General features: G+C 43.3%; 1 protein-coding gene across 1 annotated transcript in view; it reads right to left on the bottom strand.

The window, feature by feature from the left end:
- Nucleotides 1–5,946: 5,946 nt before the first annotated feature.
- Nucleotides 5,947–19,980, bottom strand: part of TCEANC2 (transcription elongation factor A N-terminal and central domain containing 2) — a 35,935-nt gene continuing 21,901 nt past the window's right edge. The window contains exons 4-5 of the mRNA XM_045064564.1: nt 13,520–13,713; nt 5,947–6,970 (exon numbers count right to left, since the gene is read on the bottom strand). Coding sequence (XP_044920499.1) covers nt 6,782–6,970; nt 13,520–13,713 — 383 coding nt within the window. The 3' untranslated portion in view covers nt 5,947–6,781. The remainder of the gene's footprint in view (nt 6,971–13,519; nt 13,714–19,980) is intronic.

The raw sequence follows: 19,980 nt of genomic DNA, 5'->3' as shown, positions 1-19,980 counted from the left end.
CCGACAATTTGGAGGCTATGCTGCAGGTCCAATTCCCCGGAGAGGAGACCAAGAGATGGAGATTAGCAGACAGGAAGTTTGTTAGGTATTGTGCGGCCTTATGATGTCGTGGATTTGATGGGCTCCAGCTTACGGTGAGCAGCTGTGGCTGCACGGTCCAAAGCCATGGGTTCTGCCGGATCATATGGTTCACGCAGCATGGCCACTTGTACTTGTTTAGTGCTTCTTCCCTGGTGGGTGTGAACATGGACTGCAGTGAACTTCACATTTGGTGTCCGCTCTCATAGTCCATCCGCATGCCCGTACCCCAGATCTTTGTCCCCGATTTTCCGATCTTATCTTTCCAGACCCCTAACCAACCTGCCAAGCCATTCTCCACTGCCCATCAGATCCATGTCTAGTCTAACCGTGGGCCCCCTTTCCTTCACAAAAGGTGGATGACTGAGTGCTACTCAGAGCTTGTTCACTGGAAGGATTTCCTCCTCCACCGTCTTTCAAGGACACTGCAGTGGGCCCTGCAGTATAATTACAGTCTATTTTTGGCTTGTTCACACGTACTGAGCTGACCCACCCATCAACAAAGCTTGGCTTTTTTTTTTTTTTTTCCTCCTCCTCCAGCCGGAGGGAAGGAGCTCCTCAGGCAGCCGTAGGGGACCTCAGGGAGAGGCGCTAGTGCAAAGATGGAGGCTGACCTAAATGGCTGGGCCACCTGCTCATGCAGCTGTCTTTTGCCCTTTGGCCCTGCTGTGCCCCATCCCGATTATACCATGTCTATCATGATGAATTGCTCTTGGCCTTGTGTGACCTTCGGATATGGTGGATCTGATCGAATCCAGCTTATGATGAACACCTTTCGCTGTATGGTCGACGTGATGAGCTGTGGTCAGATGATCTGTCTCTACCAGAATCCTTAGCCATGAGGCCTCTGACTCTTCGTAGTGTCTTCTTCTGATCTCTGCAATGGCTGTGTCTCATGAAGGCTTCCAGTATACGTGTCGTTCATTGCCCATCTGGCCCAGTTTGATGTTCTGCAAGATGTCTAGGCAGGATAGGTCTTCTCAGACTGGGTTGAGAGGGGACAGGGAGGTTAACAGCCCTGGGGAAGGCTGTTGCAAACGAATATGAACTCTTTCTGTTAGGGAAGGACATGAAAAATGCTCCCCAGGCTGATAGCCACACAGCCTGTACCTGAGGATGGGTTAACGTGCTCTAGGAAAGATGCCACGTGCGGCACAGAGGCTGCAAACAGAACTACCGATGATTGATTTCACTGTAGTTCACGGTTGTCTTCCAGGATCCCCCTCATTTGTGCAGGGACCAGACGGGTGAGTGGAACAGAGATAATAAGATCACCGTCCCCGCATCCTTTAGGTCTTCAAGGATGGCATTAATCCTTGCCCTTCCCCGCTTATTAGTAAGGTTGGGCATCTTCTAATATGTTTATCGGCTTATTTCCTTTTCTCTGCATTCCCATAATTCATAATTATGTCTGTTTCTCTCATTAGACTGTGAGCTTCTTGGGGCCAGAGACAATGTCTCCTTTATCCCCGTGACCCTTGGACCTGGCTGGTAAGAGCTCAACAAATATGCACTGAATGAACAATTTGAACAGGATGAACAAGCAGCATTCGATTGGACATCCTGGGTTTCTTGATCTTGAAACTAAGCTCCTTAGCTTATGGGTAAGGCTGTCCCTGACAGCTATTTTATCATTTTGGTTGATTTAAAAGAAAACACAATGTCATCCAATCAAACTATCTCTCTTTTGAAACCAAGGCAGTGTCACCGACCTAATCAGAGCTCCCAAAGCCTTGTTTTCTGGATGGACTCCCTTTGATAGCAATAATGGGCAGTAACAAGCTGAGCCCCCTCCCCATCTGGCTGTGATAAACGCACCCAAAACACATTACAAATCTCAAAATGAGGCTCTGGGGCCTGAGGCTGCAGCAAAAGAAAACCAAGGTTGACAAGCACAAGTTTAAGAACCTGATATTCTATAAATGAAAAAAGGCCAGCTGCCTGTTCCTTCACTACTGAACAAAGTAAATGCATTATCTGAGCTTCCTGCCATTTTTCAAACCTGGGACTCTCTAATGATATCTGTTTGGTCAACTCTAAACTTCATTTGTTTAAAATAAAAAAAAGATCTTTCATCGACTGAATCTCAAGTGTGTCTTTCCTTTGCCTTTAAGTTTTTGGCCTTAAATTTTTTTTTTTTTTTTAAAGATTTTATTTATTTATTTGACAGAGAGAGAGATCACAAGTCGGTGGAGAGTCAGGCAGAGAGAGAAAGAGAGAAGCAGGCTCCCGCTGAGCAAAGAGCCCGATGCGGGGCTCGATCCCAGGACACTGAGATCATGACCTGAGCCGAAGGCAGCGGCTTAATCCACTGAGCCACCCAGGCGCCCCTGGCCTTAAATTTTTAAAAATTTTTCTTAAATAGGCTTACATAGGAACATTTTTATCTTTGTAAAACACACACCTTATTAGGTTCCTCACCTCCTCAAAAACTTCTCATGCCTCCCGTTATCTGAAGGCCAACATCCAACTCCTGCACAAGACCTCTGAGGCCCTGGATACATTTTTTTTTCCCCATTTCTCTCCACCATTCCTAAGAACTTTATGCTCCCACCACACATTACTTGCCTCTACTGAAACAAGCCATGCCCTTTCTACCTGTGCTTTTGCACACACACTGCTCCCCCTGCGAAGAACCCCTGCCTTTTAAGAGTTAGTTCAAACATTAACTCTCTGTGTAGACTTTCCTTCCCTTAGAGCAGTGTTAATTGTTCCTTTTCCCACTCTCTCAACATTTTAAATAAAAATCTACAGTAAATATCTCCTATCTTATAATTATTTACCTATGTGTCTGTCTCCCCACCAGACTAAGAGCTCCCCAAAGATAGAAATTATATACCATACATTAGTTTCCCCAGTCCAGTCCCAGAAACGCAGCCGACAGGCGACACATGTTTGCTGATTGAATGCATGAAAAGACCCAGTCCCTACCCAGGGGCCCAGAACCTCCAATTTAACCACAAGGAAAGGACCAAAAAGCTATCGGAGTGGACTTTAATAGCACTTATTTTCCCAATTTCCTCTAGCAACTGAACACACCAGGAAGACATATTGATGCCTAGACTTACAGGTAACTCAGAGGTCTCAGGAACCTCTCCGATCCCAGTTCAGGATCAGGATCTGACCCTTTCACTGTGGACAGGGTGGAGCTAAGAGGCGCTTCTTAGTGGCCGGGCAAGCTTACGTGAATGTCTGCGAGCCTCCTTCCCTTTGCCAAGCACTCAGAATAGCTCCATTAATGTTCATGGAAATTCTGCACATGCATCAAGGAGAAAACAGCCACAAATAACACAGCCTGCTTTCCAAATCTCCAAAGCACATCTCTGCAATCACTCCACTTTCTAACTATCACCACTGAAGCCTTTCAGCCAGACAGCAATTTGTTTTCAACTTACTCTGGGTTCCTAAGTTAGCAGAACTCTTTGGATGTTTATAAATGAAGCTTCCTCCTTCCTGTCCCTCTCCCTGCTCCAGCTTCTCTTCCACACAGCCCAATAAGAAACTACACAATTCCTGCTTGCAATCAGTCCAGACTCCTTCACTTTGTGCTCAAGACCTTTCAAATTTGTCCTGGTCCTTGCCTTTCTCTCCAGCCTCATCTCCAGGTACTTTCCTGCAGGTGTCTTCCACTCTAGCCATCCCAATCACCTCCCAGGTACCACAGTTCTGAGGTTTCCCATACACCTCAACCACCTAATTACCTATTTCTGTCCTTTCAGACTTCACACAGGTAACACCTCCTCCAGGAAGCATTCCCTGACTGGATCAAATGCCTTCTCTGTATGCCTACAGCTACTCATTCAGCTATTCAGTAAATGGTCATGAAGGCCTAGTTTGTGCCAGGGCTCTGTTCTAGGTGTTGGACATACAGCAGGAACAAAACAAAGACTCTGCTCTCAAGCTTAAATTCTTAAAGGAGGTGTAGGTGATGGATAATGAAGAAATAACTGTTTCAAATGGGGGATAGTCTGAAGAAAATAAAACTGGTTAGGGTATTAAACAATGATTGGGAGAGAAGGATGTTTTATGTAGGGCAGTCAGTGAAGTCTGATAAGGCAAACAGAGACCTGAATCGAGTGAAGATAGGCACATGCAGATATCCACGGAAAGAGCACTGTGATCAGGGGAAGAGGTAAGTGCAAAGTCCACAAAGCAGGAATGTGTCTGGTGTGTGTATCTGGAACAGTAAGGCAGCCAGTGGGACCACACAGGGGTGAGAAAGGGAGAGAATTTTAAGAAATGAGGTCAAAGAGGCAGCCAGGAGCCAGATCAAGTTGAGCCTTGCAGGACATGGTAAGGGCTTGGGATTTTGCTCTGAGAGAAGGCACTAGAAGGTTTTGAAAAGCTAGAATCTGTTTTACATTTTTGAAGGTTCATTTCAGCTAATGTGTGGATTCTAGACAATAAAGGGAACGAGGGTGGAGGCAGAAAGGGCACAGACACCTGCACATCCATTAATTCCACAGTTATGTACTGGGTACTACTATAGGACAAGCACTCATCTAAGGACTGAAGATACCCAGACTAGAAACAGGAATTCCGAATACTGGCAGGATTTCTGAAGGAAGTTACAATCGAGTGCAGACAGGATCAAGAGCATAACCATAGAATATGTGGGTATGTACAGATCAGCATACAGGGTATTACAGTGGGGACAGGGGAGAGGATTAGGTAGACAGTAGCATTCCAGAGAAAGAGAACAACATGAGAAAATGCTCAGAGTGGGGGGTGACACGATGGGCCTTCCCATTTCGATAAGTCACTTTATCTCTAGCACAGAGAAGTCAGTTGGAAGACATTAAGACTGGAGGCAGAAGGACCAGTTAGGAGGCCATGTGGTCATCTGGACAAGAGAGGATAAAGCCCTGAAGTCGTACTAGAGATGGAGAAGAGACAAGAGAGTCTAGATCTAGGTGAGAAGTGAAACCATAAAGACCTGACTGGGTTGAGGGCAGCAATGAGGAGCCTAGGCTGACCCCCAGGTGTCTACCTGAAGTGCCAGTATTGTCAAGTGAAGAAGACAGGTCACATCTGAGATGCCCACGAGACATCTGGGAGATAGTGTCTGAAGCTGAGGGGACAGGTATGGGCTGAAGATACAACCTGGAGTGTCCCCGGCGTGCACACAGTGCCTAAGAACATGAATGGGGGAAATCGACCGGGAGGACCGTACATGTCAAATAGACTTGAGTTTTGAGTTGTAAATCTGCCACTCACCATCTGTGTGACCCTGAGTAGGTTACTAAACCTTCTGAGCCTCACTTTCCTCATCTTTAATTAGGTACTAGTATTATTAATTTTCTAAATGTCTCCCACAGTGCTGAGCACATGGTTAAGTGCTCAGTTATTATTCCAGCTCTAAGAGTTTTGAGCAGTGGGGAAATGAACAAGATACTCTGCTTGGTGAGCCTCGAGGTCCCATTTGTAGCTACTGCTAGGGATCCCCAGTGCCCCGAGGAATGGGTGGTCAGTGAGTAGGTGCTAAACAAATGAAGAAGTCTAAAAAACGGAAATACAACAGATGAGAGGGTTAAACAGGATTATTAAACCACGACGTAAAGATCAACGTCAATGCTAATAAATTATCTTAGAAAAGGTATCTAGTACTTAGAAGGCAGATGACATTAGGCCCCTTCCTTTTGTCCTTGCTTTTTAACTTAGCTCCTCTATTTTTTTTTTTTAATTTTAATCTCCCCCATTCCACTGGCCCCTTCTTTTCAGATTATAGACATACACTAGTCTCCCCTAACCTAAAAAGCCTTCCTTGGGTCTTATTATCACCCTCAAACTCTTATCCCATCGTTCTTGATTTTCACCAGCTGTCCCCTTTCTCATCCCCCGAACACTTTTCAATGAACAGTAAACACCTTTTGTGTGGGAAAAAAAAAAAAGCCCCAGTTTATTATTACAAATGCCATTTACTTAACTGTTCAAGCAGCCCTATACAGCGGCATTTCATTTTAGGATATAGATGTATTTTTTTTTCTTACTATGATATTCGTTTCAAGAGAAATTTCATTATGTATCTTCTGCGAAGCCCTAAACCAAGAGGCAGTGTATTCAAATAAACCCCAAGGTGTGGGGAGGCTTCAGGCCAGCTCCTCATTAGAAGCCTCAGCATGGGGGCTCCGGAGACCAATGCAGAAGGTCTTCCAGGGAGAGCTGCAATGTTCAGATAAGTGAGTTCTGGAGAGAAGGGGTAGTTGGCTGGCTCCAGCAGGCTCACCCCTGGGGTAGAGCAAAGAGAACAGACAGGGGAGTTCTGAGAGGCACGGGAGCTGTCTAAACTCAGGGGGACGGGACTGAGCGAGCCGCCGTGGTAATTGAGTTTCAGTTACCCGCAGGGTGGCGAAATCAAGTAGTCACTTCGTCTGCCTGACATGGGGGAGTTTAGAGGTGTCCTTGGCACACTCGCAGTGAAATCCATCCCCCTCTCATGGGGCTGGGTGACGGCGACCCTACTGAGCTCCCCAGTGACAGCCGGCTATGTCCCACGAGGCGGCACAAGCGCACTAGAGCTAATGAAACCTCTCCTGCTGCCTGGCCCGTGGGGCTCTCGGCAGCCCGGCTGGAGGAATGGCACCAGGGGAAAATTCAGCGCCACCGGCAGCAGCCGCCACCCAAACTGCAAAACGTCTTTGAATGGCAGCGAGAGGGGCCCATTTTGCTTTCTGCCCAGCCCAGCGCTGGAACCATCCTCGGGTCATTTTTTGTGGTTCTGTACAAACGTGCCGACTGGCAGCGAGCCGTTCTTCACCTGAGCCCGGATTTCAGCTCGGTGCTTTAATGTGAAGACCAGGGCTCTCACGGTCCGCCGGTATGGCCCGTTAATGAGGCGGGAGCAGAGATGAAACGCTTCCTGCTCGATATTTTCAACCAGTAGGTGATCCATCTAAAAAACAGCAAAATTATCAAATTAGGGCCTTGCGTTGCATATGGATTAAAAGCGAGAGAGGCTGGAGCACTCTGCTCAGAGGCCTCCATTAATCAACTGAGATTCAAGGACATCTACTTCCTGTCACAAGAGAAACAGGAAGAGCAAATTAATTCCACCCTAGCAATTAAGGAACAAGGCCATGTGCTTAGTGACAGGGACCTCAGTCACAACCCCTGCCGGGTGGTAATATTTGCCATTATAACAGGAAACTGGCCGGCACTAAGCAACGGGTACTGGGCCCTGTACTTTACCAACCAGGAAACCAAGACCAAGGATAATAAATCAGTCTAACAGTTTATACTTTTTTTGGTTTGTTTTTAAAGTGCCTTTTAACCCCTTACAGCATTTCAGAAACACAGGGTCTGGGTCTTGATATGTGTGTAGAGCAGCTTATAAATCACTTTTCACATTTAATGCTCACAGCTCCTGTTACCTCATTTTCTCAATGAGGAAATAGGTTCAAGGGTGAAGAAAGGTTCAAGGTCTTACAACTAAGAGGCAGAGCCAGGACTCTGACCTGGTGCCCCGACCCCAAAGTTCGCGTTCCTCTTCTTTCACCGTACTAACTGGCCCCTTAACATTCGGAGGGACCGGCTGAGTCTGAAGAGAGCTCTGCGGGGCCAGCTGAGCAGAACAGGCCTGGGGGATGGGTCCTGCAGCAGTTCCGGGTGGTCCAGCTCCGGCCCAAGCCTTCCTCAAGTCACAGACCTCATTGGAGCAGCACAGGTCTGGGTCTCTGTCCACCATCAGGATCCAGGCCAGACTGAGCTGCTGGTTAGGCGTTCCCCTCACTAACCCTCCTTTCCAGGCCCATCTCTCCCACTACTCATCTTGCCAGTCCTGACCACAGCCCAGCCTGAGCAAGCAAAGTGTTCTGACATACTGCTGGGCCTCTGCCCACATATAGGCTCCCTAAGCAAGGTCCACTTTGCCCAGGAAACATGCCTATTTGCATGTCAAAGCTGAGCTAAACACCAAAACCTGGAAAAGTAAATCCGAGCCTAAAGGACTGGAAAGTCTTCCTTGGGTGGTCACAATGTCCTAAGCTTCCCTTAGACATTTTCATAATATAATTATCTATTTTTTTGGTTCCTTGAAAAGAGGAAACAAATTTTTCTTTCTTGCTTTTTTCCCGTCCCTCCTTACCACACCACTCATTCAAATACTTAGTCAGCACTTACTATGTGCCAGGCACTGTGCATGGGCTGAGGAAAACGCAGTGAACAAGGACAACAGTCCTTGACTCCATGGAGAGCACAGCCCCGTTGGAGAAAGGTAGAGAACAGGATTCTGAGTATACCGAGTACTAGGAAAGGGGACAGGAGTTAAGTGCTGGGCTGCAGAGCTATGACACAGGGCCCCATCCCAGGAAGGCAGCACCTGGCTTCGGGAGGGAATGATGTTTGATCTGAGAACTCTGGCCAGGTGAAGGGCGTTTGCCTCATGAGAAATTCACTGAGCTCTGTGTATGTCTTCTGGGCGCTTTCCTACGTATGTCCTATACTTCTGTTTAAAGAAAAAAACCCTGTTTTTTCAGTTCTATACCAGCGCTGTGATGGGAAAAGCAAGCAAGCACCTAACAATTCTCATGCATACCTCCTATTAAATGAAGGCCAATCACAATGAGGAAAAACATCAGTGGTATTAAAATGTAAATCATAAGGGAAGATAAGTTATCACACACCCACCCATACAAGATCATTGCGCAAAGTGAAAAGTGTCTATCTTGTAACTGCCTTGGAATATTTCAAGCGGACCCAAGTTATTGAGAGTTCTTGAGTCAAGTTTTGGGTGAAAGGACCAGAGTCTCACTGAGATCTTGAGGAAGAGAGATTTTGCTGTGAGATACATCCATATGAGTGGGAATGGGAGCAGCAATGGGATACATCTGAACAAAGGGGAATAGGAACAAGAAACCTAAGGATTTAGTCAGGAATCACATCCTTTCTCTTGTGGGTCTCGAGATCTGCCTGGTCTCTTTCTCACATCTTCTTGCCCCCTCCTTTTGCCTTACTCACTACCATTTTTTTTTTTTAAGATTTTATTTATTTATTTGACAGAGATCACAAGTAGGCAGAGAGGCAGGCAGAGAGAGAAGGGGAGGCAGGCTCCCCGCTGAGCAGAGAGCCCGATGCGGGGCTCGATCCCAGGATCCTGAGATCACAACCCGAGCCGAAGGCAGAGGCTTTAACCCACTGAGCCACCCAGGCACCCCTACTCACTGCCAATTTTAAGCGCCTTATTCTCTCCCCCTGTGCTACACATCTCTAGCCAGCTTCTACTCCCTCACAACTCCCCCAACATCCCTTCTGCTTCAACGCTCCCACCGTTGTTGTCCTTGCTGTTTCCTAGTTCGCACTTCTCAGAGACAGAGCACCTGATGTGCCCAGCTTATCTATTTGTACCTGTAAGTTAACTGTGTGTTATTCAGTTGTCCCGTCACAGACGAACTGGCTTCAGCTGGGCAAGATCTAAGACATGACCACCCAGCGCTGTCTTTCCTCAAGGATTCTGAACCCAGTGGGAAATGGTGCCATAATCAATTAGTGATGTCTGCCACCTCAGTAAGCTCTTTAAAAGCAAGGTGAGGTCGTCTTCACGTGTTTACTTCAAATGCAGAGCTTCCCACATTGTCCAGTTGACTATTTATTTGCTGATCTCCCTCAGAGGACTGTGAGCCCCTTGAGGGCTATTACCATGTTGGTTCATTTCTGAATTCCTGCTCTATCCCTAGCACTGGTATGGGCACACAGCAAGTGCTCCGGAAGTTATTTGTTAAGCGAGTTAAGCGAGTAAACGAGTATCCTTCTTCCATGCGTATTCCTTCCTGCTTTCCTGTTCTTTTGGTGATATTCTAGACCCAACAGATAAGGTATGAAATATATTGTTTCTACTTTAATATGTATTATCTGGCTTGGAAAATCCTACCCATTAACAAAGGCCAATTCAACTGTCATCTCTTCCATGAAACCTTCCCAGATTCGCTCATCAGATCTCACTGTTCTGTCCTTTGTGTGTCTGTACCATTTGCTAGTACCACTATTTCAGACATATTTTCATCCTGCCTTATATTTAGTTAGTCATTGACAGACTCTCAGCCAGGAGAGAGTAAGCTTTCTTAAGCCCAGGGAATGCGACTCATTTATGTTTACATTCTTCTCGGCACCAGCAGTAGTAGTACTAAACATCTGTTGAATTGAATATCCACTGGAAGCAAACTTTGTATGAGTTTTCCAACAGTATGATTGGATTTGTACACATCTACCCGCACTCCTCTTTGACCACTTGAATACATTTATGAGAGAGCTGGTCAAAGCCAGAGGTGCAGTCTGAGGCCATTAAACAAAGAGAAAACTAACAGTCCCATATGGGGACGTACCCCTGACCTGGATCTCATTAGCACCATCTGACAACCAACTGGGCCAACCAGCCAGGGTTTCATAACTCTTAATGATACAGGCTCACTTTGAGAATCAGGTTCATTTTTTTTAATGACATAATAGGAAAATGATCACAGGCCGTGAGGTAGGAAGGAGAGTGGATAATGAGGAAGGGGAAGTAAGAGAATGACACCACAGGGGACGTTCATATGAGGAAAGATCTAAAAGACAGGGAAGAACAAAGAAGATCCGGAAGGGAGAGAAAGTAAAGGGGACTGGGGCATGGGTCTCAAAAGTGGAGTTTTTATTCATCTATCCCATTATTCCAAGAACAAGGAAACAATCCATACATCTGGAAAGCAAGACCTGTACAGAGTAATAAAGAGACGCACCTTTTTGCTGTATGTGTATATTCTACATCTGTGGCTTTTACTACTAAAGGATATGACCAAAACAAACACCATGGAAACATTTTTTTTCCACAAAAATATAATGCGTGATTTTGCAAAAATACACATGCTAGGATTAAATTGTAAAGGCTTTTAAGTCATTGGGCCGGTAACTTACCCAGTGGTTTACTCCTGCCTGATAAAGTACATTTCTAGAGATCTGATGTCTGACTTGAATGCACTCAACATTGGTTACTGTCAAAGACCAGATACCAGATGAGATGGTTCACTGATTTACCCTAACATGGAAATGTTTCAGATGATGATAGGTGCTAGGAGTTTACGTTATATGAAAGTGTTTATATTTCTATTCCCTGACATATCAAACCGATAAAAGTACTATCAAATGCTGTTTATGCAAGGAAAATAGATTTTTTTTTTTTTTTTGTCGAGGAAGATGGTAAGATACACATTTTTTAATTTAAAAAAATTATTCTTTGGGAACAAAACCATTCAACTATGCTTAATCTGATATTTTTTCCAATTACATTGGAAAGCACGAACGAATGTATCACTTTTTTAACTTTGCTTTGTAACACTTGAGTGCTTACCACTTGATGTGCCATTTAAAGGATAATTAATGGATAAACTAAAAGGATAATTATTATGGAGTTTAATATAGCAGGCAAACTGCTCATTAATCCTTACAAGCATAGCTTCGTTATTATCATTTACTTAAAAAGATACCACAGGGAGCTGGTATTTACCACCACATTAACTACATATTATATACCCACAATCTATGTTTCTGCAATAATTTTGGCTTATTTTAAAAATAATCGTTATGTAAAATATTAAATAGCAAATCTTGTTGGCTAATCGACACTCTGCAAAATAAGGCTTACAATCTTTACATTTTTCTCTTTCTTCCAAGGGTTTAATAGTCATATTAAAGCTTCCTATAGGAAAAGTTAGGCAAACTTACAGCAATATTAATTCACTGTAAATATCAAATAGACATTAAAATTATAAATATGAAAAATAAATATATATAGAAAAGGATATACAAAATGACCCTGATATTGATTGAGATGTAAAATAAAACACAAATGTAAAAATTTGTCAATTTTCTGCAGTTATTTAAATAATCAATAAAAGCATCTTATGGAACATTTGGCATATGAGTAGCGCTTACTAATATGGTATAATCATTAACTTGCCCAATATTCATTTAAAGAGCTTTAATAATTTAACAAACAGCAAATGTACCAAAATGTTAACAAGATTATGTCTGGCGGTAGGTTCAATGGTGATTTTGCTTTTCCTTTCTTTCTTTCTTTTCTTTTTTTTTAAAGATTTTATGTATTTATTTGACAGACAGAGATCACAAGTAGGCAGAGAGGCAGGTGGAGAGAGAGGGGGAAGCAGGCTCCCTGCCAAGTGGAGAACCCGATGTGGGGCTCCATCCCAGGACCCTGGGATCATGACCTGAGCTGAAAGCAGAGGCTTTAACCCACTGAGCCACCCAGGCGCCCCTTGCTTTCCCTTTCTATATTTTCTCATTTTCTAGCATAAGACCCAAAACTCCAATTTTAAAAAGTAAATAACATACCACACGTCCATTTACCTTTCTTTTATAGATTCAGACAGAAAGGTTAAAATATTTTTTCAGAGAATGCAGTGACAGTTCTAGCATTTAGACCCAGACATTTGAAACTGTTTCTTTTGTTAATAATGTTAAATTATTCTTCAAGGACACTTTAATAGGGATACCTGAAGAAGCAGAAAAAATATGGATGTTATGTCTGATTTTTCTGGAATATTAACTGACCTGTAAAATTTGTTTATGATGATTAGTATCACTGTTAATGAGCAGAAATGAAAAGGACAGGAACAGAAGAGCTGATGTACGGCACGTAGAAAGTCATTCACATACCTAAAGCTGTAAAAGCTCTTGTGCAAATGAAGACCCATTTCTCAAAGGCTGAGATAACCAGATAATCAGAAAGGGAGAATCGCTGGACTAGCCATGGAAAAACATTTAGACAGACCTTCTATTGAAGTGCGGAGCGACCCCAAAACGGAGACATTTAGGAAAAATGCCCAGAAGTTACTCTCAGAAGCCTAGCACCTGTATCTCAAACCACTAACGTCTGAACCATGAACTGTGAAGACAACAGAGATTATGTCTAGCCAACTGATTATATGCCTTGGAACTAAAAGTATGAGCATTGACAAAAAATGGGGGAGTAGAGTCTTTCCAATAGACACCATTTATTTTGCCAACAAAATTCCACAGCACAGTCCACACCAGAATTTTTGTTTTGCTGGGAAGGGGAAGAATTTTAAATAGGTAGGAACCAATATCCATTAAATAACTTCTAATCACCATACATTCTACTATTCCGTTATATAAGTGTTTCATTTAATCTTTCCAATAATTATAGGTAGTAGGAATTAGAACACTCATTTTACAGATTAAAAAAAAAAAAGTCTCGGAAATGTTCAGGGGTTTGCCTAAAATGACACAACCAGTACGTACTAGAGCCAGAGTTTTAATCCAGGTCTTGCTCCAAAGCCTGGAGCAATCTTTCTAGTATACTATCTTTCTAGCATACCAGAATCCTTAAAGAAAAAATTAGTTAGAATAAAGCTATACCACTAAGACCACGAAAGATTTATGAAAATGTGAGGTTCATTTAACTAAGAGAATCATGTTCCGACCAGGACATTACCTCTAATTCCAAGGCTTCTGAGAGTAACTTCTGGGCATTTTTCCTAAATGTCTCCGTTTTGGGGTCGCTCCGCACTTCAATAGAAGGTCTGTCTAAATGTTTTTCCATGAAAGTTCTCCACTCAGTGTAAATTTCTCCGGCAAGACAAGCCACTTCTGGATCTGAGTGCTGACGCATCTTATTCACGGTGTGACCTGGAACAAGGAAGGAGAAACCAAGGGAAAGGTGGCTCTGGTGTCTTCTGAAAAGGACAGGAACAGAAGAGCTGATGTACGGCACGTAGAAAGTCATTCACATACCTAAAGCTGTAAAAGCTCTTGTGCAAATGAAGACCCATTTCTCAAAGGCTGAGATAACCAGATAATCAGAAAGGGAGAATCGCTGGACTAGCCAATGCAATAAGTCAAACAATGGAAGCATGATCAATAGATACTTAAAATGGAACAATTAAAAGTATCAGCTCCTTCATTCAAAAATTGCAAGAAAAGAAAATGAATTAAGCATTTATCTTGTCTTCCTGGTACATATTATATTTCAGAACAACCAAATAGCCCTACTTATTGAGGGAATGTTCTTTATTCAGCTAATAAGTGTGAAAAGATTGACAGAATTTTTAAACATTTCGTAGCCCGTGATGAAGTAATTCATTCAGGTGACAAGCATCAGTGGATGAACTCATTCAATGAAAGGTTGATGGAGAAATTTATAATGGAGGGATGAGCTGTCAGCACTGGAACCACTAATCAATCTTTGCACCCCTGAGAGTGGGACTCTCAGACAGAGGTGGCACTTCACAGCCCTACCTATAAATAGTCTTAACCTTCCTCCCAAAGAAAACGAGGAACCAGAATCCAACCAGTCTTTCAAAGCTAACCTCTGGTTTGCAGAAAATAAGAGACAGAGGAATGAGTTAAATTATAGTATGAGGAAAAAGATACATCCAGAATGTGAGACACTCCGTAGGACCGCAGACCTGATTTCTTCAACAGTTACTGGCATTAAAAAAAAAAATTATAATCAAGTTTTTTATTTGAGTGTAGTTGATGCACAGTGTTACATCAGCTTCAGGTGTATAACATAGCGATTTGGTAAGTTTTTCCACTATGCTATGCTCACAAGTGCGGCAACCATCTGTCACCATAGAACACTAGACAATCCCATTGACTATACTCCTGCTCAGTCTTTTATTTCCATGACTTATTCCTCCCATAATGGAAGCTTGTATCTCCCTCTTCCCTTCACCCTTTTTGCCCAGTCCCCACTCCCCTTCCCTTTGGCAGCTCCGAGTTTATACTCCTGTGTTTATAGGTTCTGATTCTATTTTTTGTTTGTTTATTCATTTGTTGATGGCTTTTTTTTTCTTAAAGGGGGTAAGGTTATGGACTGCTATAGATTAAGAGTCTTTTGAGTTCAAACTACCAAATTCAATGTGTGATTCCAATCCTCACCGCAACAAATCAACCAACTAATAAAAAGAGATTTTGAGATATACAAGGAATATGAATTTACACTAGATATTAAATTATACCATGAAATTACTGTTTGTTAAGAGTGATAATGGCACTGTTGTTATGTAAGAAAATATCTGTATTTTTAGATGTAGTATGTAGAGTATGTAAGTATGTAGAGCTGAAATTGAAAGAGGTCTAGGAGGGGCACCTGGGTGGCTCAGTGGGTTAAAGCCTCTGTCTTCAGCTCAGATCATGATCTCAGAGTCCTGGGATCAAGCCCCTCATCGGGTCACTGCTTAGCAGGGAGCCTGCTTCCTCTTCTCTCTCTCTGCCTTCCTCTCTGCCTATTTGTGATCTCTGTCTGTCAAATAAATAAATAAAATCTTAAAAGAAAAAAAGAGGTCTGGGATTCTGCTTTAAAATATTTAAGCAACAGCACAAAAACACAAAAATGGGAAAGATGAAGTAAGTGGGACCAAATCTTAATAGTTACCAAATTTGGGTGAAGGGCATATGGGGGTGTGTTCTATTATTTTATTTTTATATGTGTTTGAGATTTGCATAATAAAAATGGAAAAAGAGGCAAAGGATCTACAAAAGTACTTAGACAAAAACAATTACAGAGAAAAGCCAAAGAAATCAACTAAACATTTGGAATTAAAAACTTACAGAGAAATATTAGATATATTTTTTAAAAAATCAATAGCTTCCTTACGTCTATAATAGCTAGTATGAATACAGTAGGGAAAAATCCTGCTTACATGAGCAAAAGTGATAAAGCACTTAACAATATATTAACATATATGTTAATGCTAATTAAAATTGGGAAATGTTGCCTCCAGTTGACTCCAACAGCCCTGAGTTTCGAACCCCTTAATGGCATCTCCTACATGCAGCCAGAGTGGCCGTTTTAAAACTTCATTATTTCCTGTTTTAGAGATATTTTTTCTAAAACATACATCTGACCATTTCGCTCCTCCACGTAAATCTTCCAGTGCTGTACACAAACTTGTATCTTGTCACACAAGTTCCTTCACAATCCGTCCCCTCCCACCTACTTTCCAGTGAACATCCTATCTGCCTAGAATACCCTTGCTTCCCCCTTTATCTGGTTAGTTTCCATTCTGCCTTTAACTCAGTTCAGAAGGGGTGCCTGGGTGGCTCAGTGGGTTAAAGTCTCTGCCTTCGGCTCAGGTCATGATCTCAAGGTCCTGGGATGGAGCCCCACATCAGGCTCTCTGTTCGGCAGGGAGCCTGCTTCCCCGCCCCTCTCTCTGTCTGCTTCTCTGCCTACTTGGGATCACTGTCTGTCAAATAAATTACAAAAAAAAAAAAAAAAAAAAAAGTCAGTTTAGGAGTCCCTTCCTCTAGCAAGTCCTCCGTAATACCCCCCGTCTTGGGTCGGCACCTCTCCTCCTCTGTGCTTCCTTAGCACCTTGTGCTTCTGTTCCTCACAATAATTGTGGTAATTAGTTGTAATTAGCTGATCAGCTACCTCTCTAACCCACCAAAGAGAGCTGGAAGGCAAGAGCTGTGACCTGTTCATCTTTGTCTCTCCAGCAGAAAATAGTGGCAGGAGGGAGGGGTCGGGAGAGTGAGTATGAAGTAAATGTTGGTGGAATGAAAGACCCATATGAAGAATGACATCTTTTACTAAAATATAGGAGGAAATGGAATGAAGGGGGAAAATGCACCACATTATAAGATAGAAAGGTTAGTACAAAGAGATACGAGTAAGACACAGTTCCTGGAATTTGACCCAACTCACTTGCCCAAGTGTGCACAGAAATGTGTACAAAAATACCCTTATAATACTGTATGTGATAGTGAAAAGCGAGAAACAATTAGAAATCCATCATTAAGGGTCCAATCTGTTAAATAAACTACAGTCCATTCGAACAAGAATACCTCGCAGCCATAAAAGACTAGAAGAGCTCTACATGTAGTAACATGGAAAGATGATTACTTTACTCAGGTTCTCTGAAGAGCACGCACAGTATGAGCCAATATTTACTTTTAAAATTATATTTGTGTATACATATAAGCACATAGATTTGTTTATAGGCAGAGAAATAAGTCTAAAGAATTTATAACAAAATCATTAACCGGGGTCTCCTCTGAGCAGTAGGACTGCGCACGTCTGTGCAGTTCAGCTCCGTCGCGTGGACAGGCTCAACCTGTAAGTAATGCTAACAGCACGGGCTGTGCTATAACAGAAACAGAGGTACACTCAGATTTCTCCGAACACAGATCCTTCGCTTCCATGTGTTCCCCTTCTTGTCCTTTTCTCTCTCCAAGAAAGACACTGTTGGTCCAGCTTTATATGTGAGAAATGAAGGTGCACAAGTCCCCCAAACTGAGTGTCCTTTTGTTGGTCAAATCCAATGGACCTTCTCCACCCTGATGTGACATGCTCCCCCTGTGGCCTCCAGTGCTGCTGTCTGTCTTCTGAAATACTCTCTTCCATTGCTTTTTGAGACACCACCTGTGACTGTTCCTTCTCTCTCTTCTGCCGGCTATGTATGTCTTACCTAACCTTTAATTATTGGTGAACCCGAGCTGGGCCATTGTCCCTGGCCTCTTCTCTTCTTTCTCCACCTGCTCTCCCTGAGTAATCTTACCCACTCCTGTGGTCCAACTGCCATCCGCAAGGAGATGACTCCCAAATATGTATCTCTAGCCCAGAGGCTCTCACTGGGCACAAGACCCAAATGTCTAGTCTCTGGACACCTCCATCTTGCTTCTTTCGCAAGTGCCTCAACTCGATACTTTTAAAAAATTTATTTAAATTCAGTTAATTAATTAACATATAGTGTATTATTCGTTTCAGAGGTAGAGGTCAATGATTCATCAGTTGTATATAATTCCCAGTGCTCATTATATCACGTGCCTTCCTGAATGCCCATCACCCAGTTACCCCATCCCCTGATCGGAAGCAACCCTCAGTTTGTTTCCTATGATTAAGTAACTCAACATTTCTAAAATGGAGAATGGAATGCATTATTATCCTCCTCAGTCCCTCTTCCTGTACTTCCTGTACGTAGCACCACCATTCACACATCATTTCAGGCTCCTTAACATTTTTGATCTTTCCCTTTCCTCCTCACCCCCTTTTCTTCCTCACTGCTACCCTAATTCACGTCCTCACCACCTTTCTGCAGGTTTACTGCAGAGACATACTAACCAAACTCTGTTGCCAGTGTGGCCTTCCCCAATGCATCCTCATTACTCAAGTCAAAATAACTTTTGAGAAACACAATTTGAGGGGCACCTGGGTAGCTTGGTCAGTTAAGCATCTGCCTCTTGGTTTTGGCTCAGGTCATGATCCCAGGGTCCTGAGACTGAGCTGGCATCAGGCTCTGAGCTCAGTGGGGAGATTGCCTGAAGATTATCTCCCTCTGCCTCTGCCCCAACACACACATACACGCACACACATACTCTTTCTCAAATAAAACATAAATTTTTAAAAACACAATTTGAGGGGCACCTGGGAGGCTCAGTCCGTTAAGTGGCTGCCTTTGGCTCAGGTCATAATCCCAGTGTCCTGGGATCAAGTCCCATATCAGGCTCTCTGCTCAGCTGGGAGCCTGCTTCTCTCTCTCCCTCTGCCTGCTGCTCCCCCTGGTTATGCTCTCTCTCTTCCCCTCTCACTGTCAAATAAATAAATAAATCTCTAAAACAAAACAAAACACAATTTGATCTCATTACGCCCTTACCAAAAGCCCTTCAACAGCTCTCTCCACTGTCCTTAAATTAATTCCTAAGTATAACATTCAAGCTCAATGACCTGGAAGCTCTTTGGCCTTACCTTTCACCTTGTCACCCCCTTCCTCCTTCCGGTCACCCCCAGTCCTTCTGCCCCGTGGCTTTCATGCAGTAAGTTCCAGTTGTGGAGAGCAACTTGCAGGTGCTTGTTTCAGGTCAGGCCTTCTGGCCTTCTTCCATTTCTGCGCCTTAGCTCACACTGTTCCCTCTGCCTAGAATGTTTAAATGCCCACCTTCCCCTCTAAACTGTAAACACCTTGAGGGCAGAACGCCATACCTTACTCCAAGTTATAGTCCCAGCTCCTGGCATGGGGCCTAGCAGAGCAAAATCAATAAATGTTTGCTGAACTGAATCAAACAGTTAAATAAAAACCATTAACATCTGGCTTTCAAATTGCTTTTGTACTCCCATTTGAATATGGATGCAGTTGATTGGAAAAATCACACAACTGCAAACAAAATAATGGAACTATACTACAAAGAACTGAATCCAAAGGCACTAGGAAAATGAAAAGTTTCTAATTCTTACCCACTGTGAAGAATTCTTCCTGCTTACCATTCCAGATTGTATGTGAATTATCCCATTTAGTTTTTATAACTAAACAATGAATTAAATACTAGTATTATATCACCTTTTACAAATGAGAAAATGAAGCTCGGCAAAGTAACCTGCCCAGGGTTTCGCATCTACTAAGTGTTAAGCCAGGATCTGCACACACATGGCCTGATGACAGAGCCTGCACCCTAAACCCAGAATTCCTTGTACCTCTCTGTCATTAGGGACTAGCACATAGGGAGTGTTCAACGAAGCTCTGTTGACATACTGCTCTTCAACTTCTTGCTGTTCCCAACTCAGAAAAGAGCACAGGCCTTGAGAGCGCAGAGCACTGGCCGAAGGGCAGAAAGATTCACCTCTCAATCCAGGGCAATGGGGTCACCTCACAGATGCCCCACAGGGTCCCCGCCCAGACTGGTCAGGACAGTGCTGCCAAACCAGTGAAGCCCTCCCAGAAAGGACAGTACCATAAGGGAGCCCAGAAGGATGCAAGATTTGCCAGCAAGCGGGCGACAGCAGGAAACGCCGTCGGTCTGGGGCAGGAAAAGAGAAGAGAGGGAAACCCTTTTCTCAAGAAAAAACAAAACAAGATGAAATAATAAATTTTAGATCAGAGAGGGAATTTCATGGTAACAATAACAACAGTTAGCCACTGTGCTAAAAGCTCAGAACAGGTAGGTGCTGTTATG

Source organism: Mustela putorius, unplaced genomic scaffold (genome assembly GCF_011764305.1).
Source record: "Mustela putorius furo isolate JIRA1106 unplaced genomic scaffold, ASM1176430v1.1 tig00003853_pilon_pilon_pilon, whole genome shotgun sequence".
Taxonomy (NCBI): Eukaryota; Metazoa; Chordata; class Mammalia; order Carnivora; family Mustelidae; genus Mustela; species Mustela putorius.
The sequence above is the reverse complement of the archived record's forward strand: the minus strand, read 5'-3'. Positions and strand labels throughout refer to the sequence as shown.